General features: G+C 40.6%; 1 protein-coding gene across 1 annotated transcript in view; it reads left to right on the plus strand.

Moving 5' to 3' along the window:
* lrp1bb (low density lipoprotein receptor-related protein 1Bb) overlaps positions 1-16,404 on the plus strand; it is a 297,754-nt gene that overhangs the window by 80,741 nt on the left and 200,609 nt on the right. Inside the window, exon 2 of the mRNA XM_080478884.1 lies at positions 7,024-7,146. Within this exon, the coding sequence (XP_080335010.1) occupies positions 7,024-7,146 (123 nt within the window). The remainder of the gene's footprint in view (positions 1-7,023; positions 7,147-16,404) is intronic.

Here is a 16,404-nt window from a genome sequence, read left to right on the forward strand (position 1 = left end):
CTATTATTGTCGGTATAATGACATATTCTCATGCAAATGAAATTCATGTACGTAGGCTACACTCCACTTTTTGCACAGTCCAGAGCCCTCAAAAAATAAGCTGAATGATTTTCCAGAGGAATGCATGTTTCCATTCACCTCAACAGTCTCATCAGTTTCACGTATTGTGCCTTTTATTTGCACAAACCAAGAAGCCGGAGGTCCGTTGTATTTGTCCGAACCCTCGCCACGAGTAGCAGGTTTGCCGCATTATTTTCTCCTCAGTCAAGAGCAGTTTGAAGGAGAGCTGCCCACACACTTGAGGCTCCCAAACTCTTGAATTAGCACACCTTCAAGGGGTTTCAGGATTACATTTGCATTGCATACACCCTGAACAGGGGCGACGAAAACTACCCCACTTGGTGACATTCTCACTACATGATGTTGCCTATTGTGTGGATGCCCTTTCTCTGGAATGAAAACCCTCAAACACCTTGTGTTAGAGATGACACTTTCACACATCCTGGTTGGTGATTATAAGAAAAATATGCCAAATCAATTATAGTATGATTGATTTATTTCAAGATTTGGAGTCAAATTGTTTTTAAAATTGTGGATATACACATGCTAGGGGGAGACTTATAGTGTGAAACTGCAGTAATTAGATTTGTTTCAAACACGTAAACTGTCAAAACGGTTTTACATAGGTTAATTATTTGTGTTGATGTTTTGTCTACTACTAAAATCTTCAGTGTCTGCGACACTAAATATTAGTCGTATTTATAGCTCCCCTTTTGTACAGAGAACAGCACTCCGGAAAGTGCAGTATATCAATCATGGTTTGCCCTATGGTTCCTTTTCAATCCATGGATGCACATTAGTTTTGATGCCATATATTGTATACCAAGCAGCAAGCAAAACACTGTCAGTCAGAAGTGGTTACACGCTGTTCTTCACAACAGCGAGGTGAAAAGCAGCCAGCAGGGTAAACAAGGTGGATTTAAGAGGCATGAAAGAAGAATCAAAACGACAGTCATAACGGAGAACGTGGCTCTTCAAACACACGTAAATGTAGTGCCATACACACCTTAAATCACACAATGTTGCAGTGTTGTCAAGAAGTGCTTTGATCGCACTTGGAAATTGTCTGTGTGTGTGTTATTAAGCAGGTACAGTCAAACAGGTCCCATGATTTTTGACCACATTAGGGAAAGATGCAAAGGGGACCAAACTAGAGTAAAAACATTAATGGTTATAGAAATGATATACTTTAATTGTCAAAGTCAGTAACCCAGCACTCTGATATCATGTACAGCTAAGTTAATAGTAAAAACTACCTCTGAGACAACGCAGGGGACTATTGTCAGTGATATTTACAAATGTAAGACATCCAGTGATCACCACTTTTATCAACAGGGTGAGAACCGCCACTCTCTCCTTTGGACACCTCATACATTAGATTCAAAATCTTTGTTCTTCACATCGTTTAAACTCGACAGATTTGCTTCGGCACAATTCTCGGACACTTGACTCAGTGTCTTGGCCCAAAACCATAAAATACATCAGTTTACTTCTCTTGCATCCCTATCTTGCAATCACATGTCAATTGTTCTGATCAGAACAGATTGCAGTCCTTCATTTGAATAGATCCACAGCAATTGTTACCAGGTCCAGCATTATTTAATTTGTTTTTCCTTGTCTGCTTGCCATTACTAGTAGCAAGATTTCAGTTGCCAAAGAAGTTGCAGCACACATCTCTCTCTCCCCTTGATATTCCCCACTCTGCAGTTAGTGTATGATCACCCGAGGATGAGAAGGCGGCTTTCATCTGTGAGCAAATATTTGTGCCAGTAGGCAATGAACCAATTAGAATTACAGGTTCCAAACACCACATTCCTGTATTTAGTTCACCTGGTACGACAGAAAACCAGCAGGCCTGGGAATAAAGGGGGAAAAAAAAAAAGGATTGCTTTTATTTATAGCCACCAGCGATAATGACTGTAAGATACTCACTCCTGGTGCATACGCGCCCAACCATGCTGCTTCTGAGAAGTGATACCAAATAATGAATCTGTGATTCAGTAAGAAAAAAAAAAAAGAAGGAAAGACAACCAAGCATATAATGAGAATGACTTTTTTTTATCACTGATTATACACTTGTAGATTAAAACCCACCATCAGGAAAATGAAAAATCTGCCGTGCTTTTAATAACATGGTTGACATGAACAGTACTGATGCTCATAATCATTATTCTTACTCGTGCAATTTTTATGTTGTGCTATTTGGAACTAAATTGTCATAAATTTGCAAACATCAAAAGCACTCATATGATGTTCACAAAATTCTTGTAATATAGTCATTTCTTTGTGACTGTAATGTACTGTAATACATTCCCTTGCATGTAGAATGAAAGGGTATTAAAGAGCACACAGCTTAAGATCAGTCTCATGAATCATTCATTGTTTACTGGTGCAGGGATTTATGCCAAGGAGCAGTAGGCCGTTCTACGATTGTCTTCTGAAACTTTTTATATGGTGCTCCCTTTTAATAATTTGTTGACATGCCCCTGCTCTTGTTGAGAAAATAAAAGTGACCTCGCTCTGTGGTGAAGGTCAGGCAGTATCTAATGAAGGCTCCAAAGCCTCACAGCATTGATTTCTTACCCGTTCCATGGCTTGAATGCAGAGCTACTCGGCATTGCCATGGGGGGATGGCCTCAGGTACAAGTCGGTGTTTCCTGAAGCCAGTTATGTTATCTCCCTCTAAACGCATTTACTTCTCTTAGTACATTATTTTCTTTCTCTGGCATCCACAAATTCTTAAATAACAGATCTCCATGTTGTCTTGAGATAGTGGATCCTAGAAAATTTTTGCCCAAAGTAAAGTCTACCTCCTTACAAGATGAGATATTAGACTGCCGCACATATTACTGTGGCCATCCAATCAGAAGTGTCGCAATCGCCCATCAGAGAGCAGAGTCACGGTACTCTCTCGTCTTGATATGCTTATCAGACTTGACATGGATGGCATTTAAGTCTAAATAGCACACGGCATACGTCGCTTCTAGAGAAACGCCTGCAATAAAGATTCATTATGCAGGTGTGAGGCATCATTGAGATGCATCACACTGCACTGCATCTTTTGGCAGATTAAAGATATGAAGATTAAGGGAGAGGCTGCATTATACTGTTGTTATTCTTAATAACCTGCTTAGTTTGGCTCATAGCCCTGTGCTCATCCATAATGCATATGACCTGCAGCTGGCCAGGACGCTAAGTCTGCTCTGACAGTGTGAGGGGGTTTAAAATCACTAATCTATGAGCATGTATGTGGATGTAGGTGGGATTCTAATGTGTGCGTGCGTGTCTGACTTGACAAAAAGTGCATTTGAGTTTCTGCACCTCCTCAATCAGCATCACATTTATACGCACAGCTGAGACCAAAATAATTATGCCTTCATACAGAAGTGTTTTGAGTCCGAAGATAGCAGACTTCACCGAACACCTAATGCACTTCCCATCATCACGTGCTTCAGGTTTCGGATAATAAGTACTCACAATGCCTCTAAGCAGTGGTAATGGTTTTAGCTTTTCATTTCAGCTTTTTACCAAACCTAATGTTGCGGAACCATTAAACTATGTTTGTTTACGCTTATATGATTCCATATGGTTGAGAAAAGGAAACGAACAATTTCCACTTCTCTCCTTCACTGTTTGGTGGGTGACCTTGAGCACCCTGAATGCAACATGGATGTAATGGACTATAACCACCCCGTCAAGTGAACATCCTGCTTCCTACAAAGCACAGTGGAAGTTGGATGAGCTACAAATAGCCTCCTTAAGAAGCAGCTTCTTGACTAAAGAATATTGTCAGACATGCTTTTTTTTTTTCTTTTTTTCTTTTTAGCTGTGCAACTGAGCTGGTGTTTAATGCGGTGCACTGCGCTGTTGCTGTTATAACACAAACTTTGTTTGAAAAAGCCCATAACTCGACATACCCAAAGGTAGCATATTTTGAACTGATGCACTTTGGGGTTCTCTATGTTTTGTAGCTTACTTTATTGGAGTATAATACTGGTTAAGCTTTCAAGTAAGTCAGAATTTAATACAGCTGAGCAAATATGGCTGTGGATGCTGGAAATTGCTGGATGACGCGATTTGTTGTGCCATTACATTGAATCAGGCGTGTTGAGAAACTTGCTCAAGACTGAAATTCATACCCCCCCCCCCCAGGCCTAGAAAAATAAAAAAATAAATCTAATTTAAATAGGTGCTTTAATAACTGCTGGCTGGTCTTGGAGGTTTGCAAACCACGTTCCTCGTCTGCTTGCATCCAAGTAACCCTTTGTTCCTCTGAAAATCTGGCACATTTTGGAGGCTTGGTGGCTTTAATGAGCCACACTCTTGTGCCAATCGTGGCTGCTGGATGTCAGGAATGAAGCTCATGATAATGTGCCCGGCTCAGTGCCACCACGTGTTTCCCACTGTTATGGTAATGACACCAGCTTGGGTTTTTTTTCTTTTTTTTTTTTTTTTTTCCTCTCACGAACAGCGGCTTGTTGCCTCTTTTTGTTTGCAAGTCCCTGCTACTGCTTTGATGTTGGTGTAGAATTCCCCCCCAAAATATATACTATCACGCTTTGTACTGTACTTGATGTGTTTTTCTCATGCAGAAATGTTGCCGTTTGCAAGAACAACAAAAGAACAATGCAGGACTTACTTTCGTGCCGTTGTGTATTTGATCTGTGTTTTTTCCCGGCGACAGCTGTGGGATGTGCAGCCCGTCAAGGAGAGCCTGTTTGGAAAAGTGGGAAGCGAAGATGAATTGACATAAGAGGTCATTTGCTTTGCTCATATTCAAGCCCTTGGCTTTGAAGACGGAGGGGCATGAAGGGAGGTAGAACATCACTAGATAACTGGGCTGCTCTGAGGTCCAGGGCCAGTTTCTTTCAGGGCTTCCCTCTCTTGCCGAGGACATGGCCCTCCTGTCACAACCCTCTACTTTTCAATGGTAATCAATTCCGCTTTAAAGGCGTAGGAGACATCCCTTTGGAAACTTCTGCAAACTGAGCACACCTTTGCCAACTTCAAGCGCAGTATATGCTTACTGACACCTTGCCATGGAAATGTAGTCCATATACTTAGTTTACATAAAGTCCATTCTTTCTAAACATTCCTGAGTGACATGGTTGAAGGTTGCTAGGATTATTGAAAAAATCTTTTTCTTTTTTTGGCTTTAAAATAAATGTGAAATACTGCTGGCTGGTTATCTCTCCATGTATTTTCTATTTCGCTTTCCCCAACTTTGGGTCGGCGGTTGTAGCCAGGCCATGGGCAAAATGAACCAGGGACAGGTCCATTACAGGCCGACTCAATGAAAGACAATGACGCACATTCAACCCCATGGGCAATTTAGAGTCACGAATCCACTCCAAATGAATATACTTTTGGAGTTTGGGAGGAAAGCAGACTACCCGGAGAAAATTCACACACACACACACTCAGGGATATAACTCCCCACAGAAAAGACCCGAAGTGAATCGAACTAATGTTCTTTTTTTTTTTTTTTTATGTGACAGTGCTATTTACTACATCACCATGTGGCCTTACATGTGAGGAAGATGTGGCTGTAAATACATTTTATTACAGTGTTGCCGTATTTACATGGAGGGGATCATATTTTAGTTGACTTGGTATATTTTGTGGGAGTTTATTCATTTTGTTGATGTATCGTGCTGAAGAAGAAAAAATCCTGATGCATGAAGCAAATTGGTTTTCTGAATTTGTCCTAGTGAACACGAGTGCATGCAGCCTCTTTTTATTTCTTTAAAAAGGTTTGATAGCTTTTGTGTGTGGTTTGTGGATGGATGGGGTGGAGTGGGGGGTCCTCTCTTTCATACCCGGAAAAAAACACTTTGGATATTTCAAAAGAGACCTTCATTTAAATTGTACGTTTTCCGATACATTGCATCAGTGGAAATAGAAGAGGCAGCATGGATGAGATGTTTGACCTTTCCAGATTTGTCTCTCTGGGTAGTGAATTTGCTGGAGGGTGCCGGGGCAGGGAGCAGCGGTGCGTTGAATTATCTCTCCCACTGTTCAAACGCTGCAGACCTGATCTCCCACTTGCTCCACTCCCACCACTAATGGGTCGGGAACACACTGAGAAAGAAAAAAGATGGAGATAGAGAGGGAGGGGAGGGGGGGGGGGGGGGGGAGTTATAGCCTCTCTGATTGTCTGTGGGTAAAGCTTTGAAACAAATTACCGTTTTCGCTCGGCGCCGAGGAGAAGGAGCAGTGGGTCACATTGTGGTGTCAAATCTTTAGCAAAAAGCTTGTGTCACTCGGCGGTGTGATCGAGCTGAGCGTGTGACAGCTACCGGTAGGAAACATGTCAACTGTTTGATGGATGCTTGCTGTACTGAAAGGCTATGATGACTTTTTAGTTGACTGGGCTTTCACTGAACTCCCTCCCCCATTCTGTCGTCAAGTGAAAGCACAACCACCAAGGAGGCAAAAAGATAAGAACAAATTTGCCAAAATGCTTTGTTACAGTTTTCCAACTGGCGAAGGACGTTGTGTCTTTTCAGAGGAGGAGGAGCTGTCAGTTTCACAATGCCTGCACAACTCCTTTTCTATTAAAAATAAAAAAAAGAGAGAGGTTGGCCTCCTGCTCCGATAAAAAAATGTGGGTTTTGCAAAAGATAATCAACAGAAGGCTGTCCTTTAGTCAGTGGCATGTCAGCTAAAAATGTACATACTGTACAGAGCTGGAGCCTTGGTTTTATCTCTCTTTCCCACAGCGTCTGGTGCTGACGATGACTCTGCTAACAATGCTTCTCCCACCAGAGCCATTTTCTGCTTATTTCCAAGGAACTTTTTCACTTTTTCTCCACTCTCAACCTCCATATAAGAGCATCGAGTACATGTTTTTGTTTTCTTGATGAAACATGTGTTGTGTCTGCACTGTGCCATCACCTCATGCAACATCTTCTCTCTCTCTCTCTCTCTCTCCTTCTCCACCGCTTCCCTCATGACATCCAGACGCCATCTTGTGTGACGTAGGAGAGTTTCACTGTCACGACCAGAAAGCCTGCATCCCCGAGGCCTGGGTGTGTGATGGTGAGCCCGATTGCCCCGACGACTCAGATGAAACTCATCACCTTTGTAAGTCACCCATGCCATCCATTCCTCCCAAATGCCAAACTCTCACATGACATTCCGCCATCATGCCTCGTTTGACCGCGAGTCTCACCTGGAGTGTACACCAGCTCGTACCAACATGCAGTTAGTGATATCCCACAAGAAGAGACAACTTCTTTGGATCAAAGATTTGTTGGTTCAGACCGAGGAAGTTTTAGAAGTCTGCGGTTTTCTCTGTCAAAAAGAAAAAGAAGAAAAAACCACCACTGTGGCCACTTGGAAGATGCAAAACTCACTCACATCTTGTTTGTAGCTGCCTTGAAAAGCAGGCAACAAACGGAGCGACGTCTTTCACAGTGCTTTGGTTAAACTACGACTCGAGTGATACTTGCCATCCAATGGACTGTGAGTGTGTGTCTTAGGGAAGGTTGGGCACTGTGGAAGTGTATTCTTTCTGAAAAAATAAATAAATAAAAGTAAACCCTGCTGTCATGCTGAGAGAAATCACCGAATTTTATAACTATAGGGAAGAAGAGATGAGCATGTAGAATTATATAGGTGAGGGTTATGGCTTGGCTTTTTGACAAATTGGTGTCAATTATGTCTTCACCTCTGGTCCAATTGTCTGGAGCTGCAATCAGCCTCCCAAAAGATGAAAATACAGCTTATAAATCTCCATCTATAGATTTGCCGTTTTTTACCAAAACTGTAATGAGTCTTGAATTTATGAAATTTAAGAACTCAAATTAAGAAACTATTGTCACTGTATTTGGCCTTTCATAAATTGCTTTTTTGTTGGTTTCGCCCTGTAAGTATCAAATATACAACTAAATCAGCATTTATCAGCATTTCTACAGTACCGAGCTGAGGCCTGAAGGCTGGGGTTGGTAACCAGGTCAGTTCCCTTAGACGCAGTTCAAAAAACAAAAACAAAACACTACATGAATATTGACTGATGAAATTAGATTATCCATAATCCATATTCCGGGGCTTTCAAATCAAATACTCTATCAAGTGATACTTTTGTGTCGAATACTTGTTTTGTTTTCTGTTGTTTGATTTAAGTGTCACATTTGTCACTATGAACTGCAAGAAGTCACTACAAACAGGTATGTCGCTCCAGAGACTCCGTTTGCAGACATCTGCTATAAATGCACCAGACCGAAATCAGAATATTTTGGGGAACAAACCCCAATTATCCACTTTTGTGTCACAGTTGTATGGAATGCTAGATTCTACCGAGAAAAACAAAAACAACAAAACAACCAACCTTCTGAAAATATCCAGGAAACTATACCTACTACCCTTTACTCATCAGATTGTTTCCTACAGCTTCACAGTTTGAATGTGTATGTGTTTTGATGGGGGCTTTGTCCTTCAGAAACATGCAAAAGTTGCTTCACTTTGAAACTCAGGGTGACACATGTTTCTCTAAAATGCTTTGGCACTCTTTGGATTTCATCACTCATCTGACACATCCAATCATGTGGCACCAACCGCAGAGAGCGTGACAGATACTCCACCATGCTTCACTGTAGGTAGGGCATTTTCTTTCTAATGGGCTTCATTATGCCATCCACATTCTGATACATTGCACTCCCAGAGAGCTGTACTTTGGTTGTATATAGAACATTATGGCGAAAGGGCTGTGACTTATGTAACATATAAACATTAGTTTTTCCTTAAGTAGTAATAAAGTGTTCTGCGCATGGAGCGAGCTGAAAGTGCCAGAATAGATTGTTCAGCATTAAAGCTCCATAGATGTTTTGCTTGGTGCTTTTTCCCCACAAACTGCCCCAGCATTTGTGGACTTGGTCCTTTGAGAGTCCTGTTTGGGTTACACATCGAAAGCTTCTGAACAGTTAAGCAACTAGATTAATGAACTTATAGATATATAGATTTCAGGACTTTAGACTCGTTTGTCTTTACCATTTTGAAAAGATGAAAACAATCTCACTATTTGAAACATTAATCATTGGTTAATCGAAAGTGGGAAAGTATCTGTGTCCAGAAAGTTCTTGTATTTGACTATGAGGTATCATTTTCAGCATGTTTACTTCTATTACTTTTGATTGTTTACTACGTCTAGACGTAAAACTGAAAGAAGCCAGATATTCTGTCAAGAAATGTGTGTGCGAGTTTGAAGTTTGGCACACATATGTTAGCCCGGGATAGACTGGACCACATCTTTCTCATTGTTTACTGGTGCAGGCTCCATTTCTTTCTAGACAACTGCTGTGTGAAGAAAATGTTACAGCTGCTTTTAAACAGAAATAACCTCAGGTGCCTATGGATTGCAAGGATACCATATTATCCACAAGCACATTGTTTGCTGGGTTGTTTATCTTTAGTGCCAAACAGTGTATCTCGTATATTATAATACAAGCGACACTGCATTGAATAATAATGCATCTGCCTGGAGAGAGGAGAGTATATGACATTGTCTAGCTTCAGATCTGAGGATTTCTAACAATCTGACTTCAAAACAGTCAAGCAAGCAAAAGCTTATATTTTAGCAGGCGGGAATTGTTTTGGGAGTGCCTTATTACCCTGTTAGTGAGTAAACATGTAGTAAAATATGCACTTTAGAAGGGAAGAATTCACTTTGTACTTTCAACCGTTTTCATGTAAACTTTCATTCGTCCTTCACATCAGAATTGCGTATAATGTATCATTTTATTTTTTAAACACTTCTGAGTCATACATTTTCTTAACAAGTGAAGCAGAGCAATACTTTTAACTTATTATGAGCCAAATTTGCCTTTCTGAATCACGATGAGTTTGCCCCCCCCCCCCCTCCAAAAAAAAGGCAACAAATCCAGATTATCAAAATTCCCTCCCTGTTCCTCATCAGAGTGAGCTATTGGCTATAATTAGGACTTTATAGTTTTGGCAGTGACATCTGTGCATAAATTGACCGCAGTGCGCAAAAATTATTAATCCTAAAATCCTGTTGCGCAGTAGGTCATCTATCAAAGCGGCTACACGTGGCTGTCTACGCTTGCTGCAGCAAGAGACGCTTTTGTCAAAACTGGTATAATTACGCACACCAGCTGTTAGCATGTTACCAGCTGCCGGTGCCTTCTCTGATGTTGCAAAACCGCGGTGGTCCCTTGACTGAATTCCTTCAACTTATTACTGGCTGATATAGAGTAGCATCTTAACCAGGATGTAAAGAAATGAGACTGAAGAATAGATTGTCTCTTGTCCAGACTGTTAGATCAGAATTACACATTTTGCCACATACTGCTGCTTCGTTGCAGATAGATTTTTCTTTTTGTTGATAAAGTGAGCCGCTGTAGGTTTTGCTCGTCGCTACATATATCAGTCTACCTTTAATATCTTGTACTTGGCTCGTTGCCTTTTTCTCTCTTGTTATTCTACACGCATCACATCTTGTGTGCCAGATTAATTCCCATGAAAGACTGTGTAGGAGTACTTAGAGGAGCAAGCACTCTTTTTAGAGGGGCATGCCACGTGGACTTTTTTTTTATTTACTGTTTGTTTGCTACAAGGAGTTCAACTCAACCTGTGAAAACAATCTCAAAATGTCCTCTCTGGAGACAGCTTTCGAACTTTTCAAAGGGAAAACACTCGACTTAGGCGAGAGTTACACTTTTAAGCAGAAACTCGGTGTTGTGAACTGGAAATATGAGGTTTAAAAGAAGAGGGCACTTCACAAGCTGGGAAGGTCAAAGATCCAAACCATCATGGCAGAGCTGGATTCGTGTTTTTTCCTTCTGCTGCCATAACTCAGACTTGTTTTCTCCTTAACATCATGGAAGCAAAGTGCTGGATTCTTGAAATGATTGGAAGCCCAACTAAAACAGGTACAGGATTGAAGTAATCTATAGTCTATAATGATCTATAATCACACTTTCTGCTGAAAGAAGCTGATTCTAGAACTAATGACAACAGGAAGAAGCAGCAACAACACTTTTGAGATAAGCCACAATCTTTTATGGCCAAGATTACATTGTTGAATAGAGGTTATTTGCATGTAATATGACCTATTAATTGGACTTCTTTGATGTTGTTGACTAGCAGACTGAAATAGGCTCCCTGTTTACACAACAGTGTTCTCAATTGAAAATGGAAACCTTGTGTTGTGTTTTTGGTGTCCATTTAAACAACAGCGGTGGTCTGACCCACTGAAAATGCAACTTTTGAAAATGCTCCTTCTCGGTGTAAAACAGCGAAAAACACAACTTTTCTGAAGCCCTGCTTCTTCACAGAAGTATTTCTAGCGTACATATGAATTATGTACAATAGAAAATCAAAACAGAGTAGCAGAAAGAAAGTTACTAGTTTTGCAGACACTTGTGTAGGATTGAAGAAAAGCAGAAAAGGTTAGAAAGAAAAGTAATTGTGAGCTGAAAGCTTGATGGTGGGCTCCGAAACAGCACATCTGGGTATACAAAAAAACCCAAAAATTATTACACATTATATACACTAATTCCCTCCTCTTGGCACATTTTCTGATAGCTCTGATTTATAATTCGGAAAAAAAAAACGGTCGTAGCATTGATGAGCTAATTATATTGAGCAAACCATAGACTGAGCACATACCTGACATCTACTCTCTGTTACCTATGATCTTTCAGTCTGCCTGTGTTGGAAGTGTTTTAAATATTCCGGATATAATGTAGCCTTTACGCAGTTGCTGTGGGGCCAAGTCTTTGTAATCTCCAAAAGGCAATTAATTACCACTTCGATTAATGTTGGCACCATTTTATTTACCCTGCCTGCAGAAAGAAGACCTTGCATATTCATCTAAGGAAATTGGCACAGCTCATTATCATGGATTATGTATTGATAGAAGAGGGAATTGGATCAGCTTTGCCCGGCAAACAGAAGACAGGATTGAAATGTACTCTGTCGTCTTCGGCGATGGGAAGGATCGCAATAACCTGTGAGAAAAAAAGAGATCCTTCATCTGGGATAATGTTCATTGAACTGAAATAAAAGTGCAAGTAATTCAGGATTGTGTGCAACCCTCAGTACTTTGGTTTTGGCTGTGAATATTCCTAGCATTATACGGAGAAATTCATTATCGTAAGATAAAGACCGGGTAATATATTACTCTCCTGTCGTCTATAAAAACGCTGGTTCCACTGATGGCCTCTCTCCTCCCTGCTCCTGCTCGGTCATGGAGATGTAATCACTGCATCTTCAGGGCTTGTGGGGAGGAGGCAGAGGGAAGGTGGCCTTGGATTGCAGAGATGAGAAAGGAGGCATCAGCTTATCCGCCTCAGCTGCAGGCCTCGCGGGACTGGACAACTGACGACAGTCATTCAGAGAGCTGGGAAAACAGGCCGCCTTCGGGAGCGGCGAAAGAAAACCCAGGAAAAAATCAGCAATTCTCCAATTGTGCAGTGGCTCAAACAAACAATTTCTTTGCAATAACGAGGGAAACCTTTTACTGTGAGGGCTAACGTATAGCAGCTTGACTGATGACAGTTAAAGTGGAACCGTTGAGAATCACTTTTCTACTTTGTGCATCGGGGCTAAGAGGAAGTATAAATGTCAGGGTGGTGTTGGGAGTCACAGAATTGCAGTTAGCTCTGCATCCGCCATATAGTGCGACACTCATAATTCACTTTCTCTAAATGTATTCTCAAGTGTCACTTTATGAAAACTTTGGACGCTAATGGCTGTCAGCATATCGCTCCCCTCCTTTTATTGATGCAACTTGCTTGCAAAGTGCGTCTTAGAACTTAATTCCTTCAGGAATCCTTGAGGAAAGGATTTCATGGACTTTTGGGCTTGTGTTAGTAGTGCTGCCATGAGGAGCTTTTGTGAATCTGGTGGACACGCGGGCCAGCGAATCCTCTGATTGAATTGTCACTCCCAGAGGAGAAGACAATAAAAGGGGTCAGTGGCTGACTTCAAAAACATGGCCACAGAAGCTGTGTTTCATGGCAGCAGCTCGGCTTGACCCAATCAACACAGATGTTGATCTCGACGTCCTCTGGGCACAGGGGAGGAGAACTGTTCAAAGACTCTTCTCTCAGGGGTTCCTCAGCTTATTCCCGCTCAACGACAGGGGAGGGCATGTCTCCCCACGCCTCCCCTCTAAAGTCCTCAGATTCTGGATATTGAGTTCATCAGTACCCTACAGAGAGCCTCAGAACAAACAGCATGGTTTGGAAAACCGTGAAGGAAAAACATCTCACGGATCCAACATGCCGCATCGCATAACTAAACTACAAAGTGCAATTCAGTTTAAACTTTGTTGTCTGTATTACATTAAATAAATCAGTGATTTGGTGTCAATGATTTTGCTGTTGGAGACGATATAATATATTTGTAATTAACGACTTTTTTTCACAAAGAAAGTCAAGAATGCTCCTTTGACCCAATCCCAAAAACTACTTTTTCGACATAACTCTGTGCTGAACAGTAAATCTAATATGCTATTTTTAAACTACTTCTGCTATTTTACCCAACTTAGCTGCTTATCATCTCAATTGGTCGCAAAGTAATCATCACATTTTTTTTGTATCATTTATTTCAGACCTCCTTTACCCTTGCGCCAATTTTAGTTGTATTGCTGCCATCAAATTCAAAATAAGGGAACATTGTTAATTAAACGTGAAAATGTCTTCATCTGATATATGTTTTGCAGATATATTTTTGTTATATGGCTTTGTGAGTAATTGCAAAGCATTACACACTCCTCTGCTTGTTTTTTGAGTTGTTCTACAAAACATATGTATTATACATTTTTTAATTTAAGTTACGTTACGCACAACAGGGGGCGACAAATGTGTAATGAAAATGAAGAAACTGATACTGTACATTAAAACAGAAATAGTGTTCGCACATTTATAAATAACGTCTCCACATATCTTAAGAAAAACAAAACAATATTCTTATAGCATCACTAAATATAGATTTCTGATTTGTACTCTTTAACGTTTTGCATGGAATTCGCAGTTTACGAATCATTAACGCACTTCAGGAGAGGAGGTGGTGAGCACGGGCAGAAAGGAAATAGGAAGGACGTTTGTAAACAGGTTTTAACCACCCCTATGCAATCGGTTGAGACCGTAATTAGTTTGGACCTGTTTAGTCTAATGAAGCTGTTTATATGGAGAATTTTCATTATCTTTGGGACCTTGAGGCTGCATCTTCACATGTTGAGCCACTACTTCACTGCCGCTTTTTTGCAAATCATGTGACCTTTATGAGTTGGCAGCGTATCAAGGATATTTCATCTTTACCTTTGTTCAGTTAGATGAACCAGGGACATGTTTTCGACCCTTATGTAGATATATTCATATATATCTATATACTGTATATATATATATATATATAGAGAGAGAGAGAGAGAGCTTTTGTGTGTTTCATTCCTCACTGCATCTGTCCCTTCTCGTTAATGACATCTCTCAAGAATTTCTTGATGGAGTTCCACTATATTTTTAACAACAAATCAAAAATGATTATATTTTAGTGGGTAAACGGTAGAAGGTGGAGATGACTGTGACCTTAAAGTCTCTTGTATTTATGCGTGTGGTATCTGGCAGACTTAAGAGCACTTCAATCAGTATACTAAAGCAAACCCATAATTCCTCTGCCCTTGAAGCTCTCAGTTCTACGCCTATGTTGCATGATTCTGGTGGGTGAGTGGGTGAACGAGATGCCCATCTGCAGTGATTCACTGTACAGAGAGTGACATGGGTTATCAAGGACGTCTTGGCTCTTGTCTTTCATCGCTCTCTCCACAGCGGGCTGCCAATCTGCTCAACTTTACTGGTGGACAAATGACGGTTAAAAAGAGTTATTCATTAGTTTTTCTCTGGTCACAAAGGTCCTAATCAGAAATTCTTTGCTTTCCTATGACAAAAGACAAAATAATGTTTTTCACAGAAAATTGTTAATTCAATTCAGCGCAATTACCATAATTTTCACCCCCAAAAAATTCACTCTGCATATTTTCTCAACTGACTTCATTTGAGTATTTATTTTTTTTTGGTGTGTGTTTGTGCAGATATCTCAGAAGCATACTGTTACAATTCTGCTTTGTCTCGACGAGGAGTTTCTAAAATATACGAGGATGAAACCCCATCACACTACTTGAACCACATTATGCCCGACCCCAGCTCTAATGCGTTGGTAGTGGTATTCAAAGAAGACACTACTGTCAAAGACTATAATCAATAAAAATAATATTTTTGAAAATAATTACATAATAATACTTCATGTTTAGAGTGATCAGTTATTAAAGCTATTTTAACACCTATTGTGACTAATCATCATCATTACCATTTTATTTGCATATGTGGTCAAAATAAATAGAAATGCAATAACAAAGGTACAGTGAGCATGCTACTGTGGAATGAGATGACCTGGGAGGCTCAGGAGCTTTTTGTGAAGAGCCCAGAATTGTGAAATAGAGAAATAAATTACACAAGATTCAACATGAATGGCAGAGGATTCAACTAATGGCTAACCCATTAGTGCTATGTGATAAAAGGACCTTTTCACCTTCTGGTGCACTGACTCGTCTTCTTTCTACGATGTCCAGTGAAATCCTTCGACAACCATAGTTAAACTCGGGTAATCAAATCACTAGCAAATTTGAAAGAAGCGCATTTCTCAGGAACAAAACCTTGTTATAATTGGAACGTTTGGACAAATAGCCCACCAGAGCCGACAGTACTTCCAAGAGTATATTAAGCCTTTTTGAAATGGAAGTTGCAGTTACTAGAGCCATGCATCTCCAGCTGCCTATCAACATCCTGCCGGGTATTTTATCTGGCAAGTCCCATATTGAAATAAATGTATCACAAATGTGTATAGTTCCCATGAGAATGTGGCGGCAGTACGATGGAGGTTTAGGGGGTAATGTAGCGTAGCACCTTGTTATTGAGCCGAAGGAGTGGGCCTTTTGCATTATGTAACGTTTATTTTCCTTCCTCGCCATTTCTGCCTCCCTGCTGAGACATCTGTCCCGTTGACTCACCGACAAAGTGAAGGTAGACAATTACTCAGCGGAAATATTAAGCTCTGTGAATATCTACAAGTTTATTGGATCTGCTGAATTCTACGTCCCTGTCTTCTGTGAACAGGCTTTGCCCATGTTATTAGTAAGTTCACAGGTTACACTATGCTGTCATTGCACTGTTTGCACCAGATCAAAAAAATAACTGACTGCGAATATCGATGCGACAGAAGTTAATTGGATGTTGTGTTTGTTTCTTTGACACTGTCACCTGAATTTAATTTGAGATCACAATGCACGTCTGCTGCTTTGTGCAAATTGAACCTGCAACAAGC

Source organism: Lipophrys pholis (assembly GCF_963383615.2).
Source record: "Lipophrys pholis genome assembly, chromosome: 13".
Taxonomy (NCBI): Eukaryota; Metazoa; Chordata; class Actinopteri; order Blenniiformes; family Blenniidae; genus Lipophrys; species Lipophrys pholis.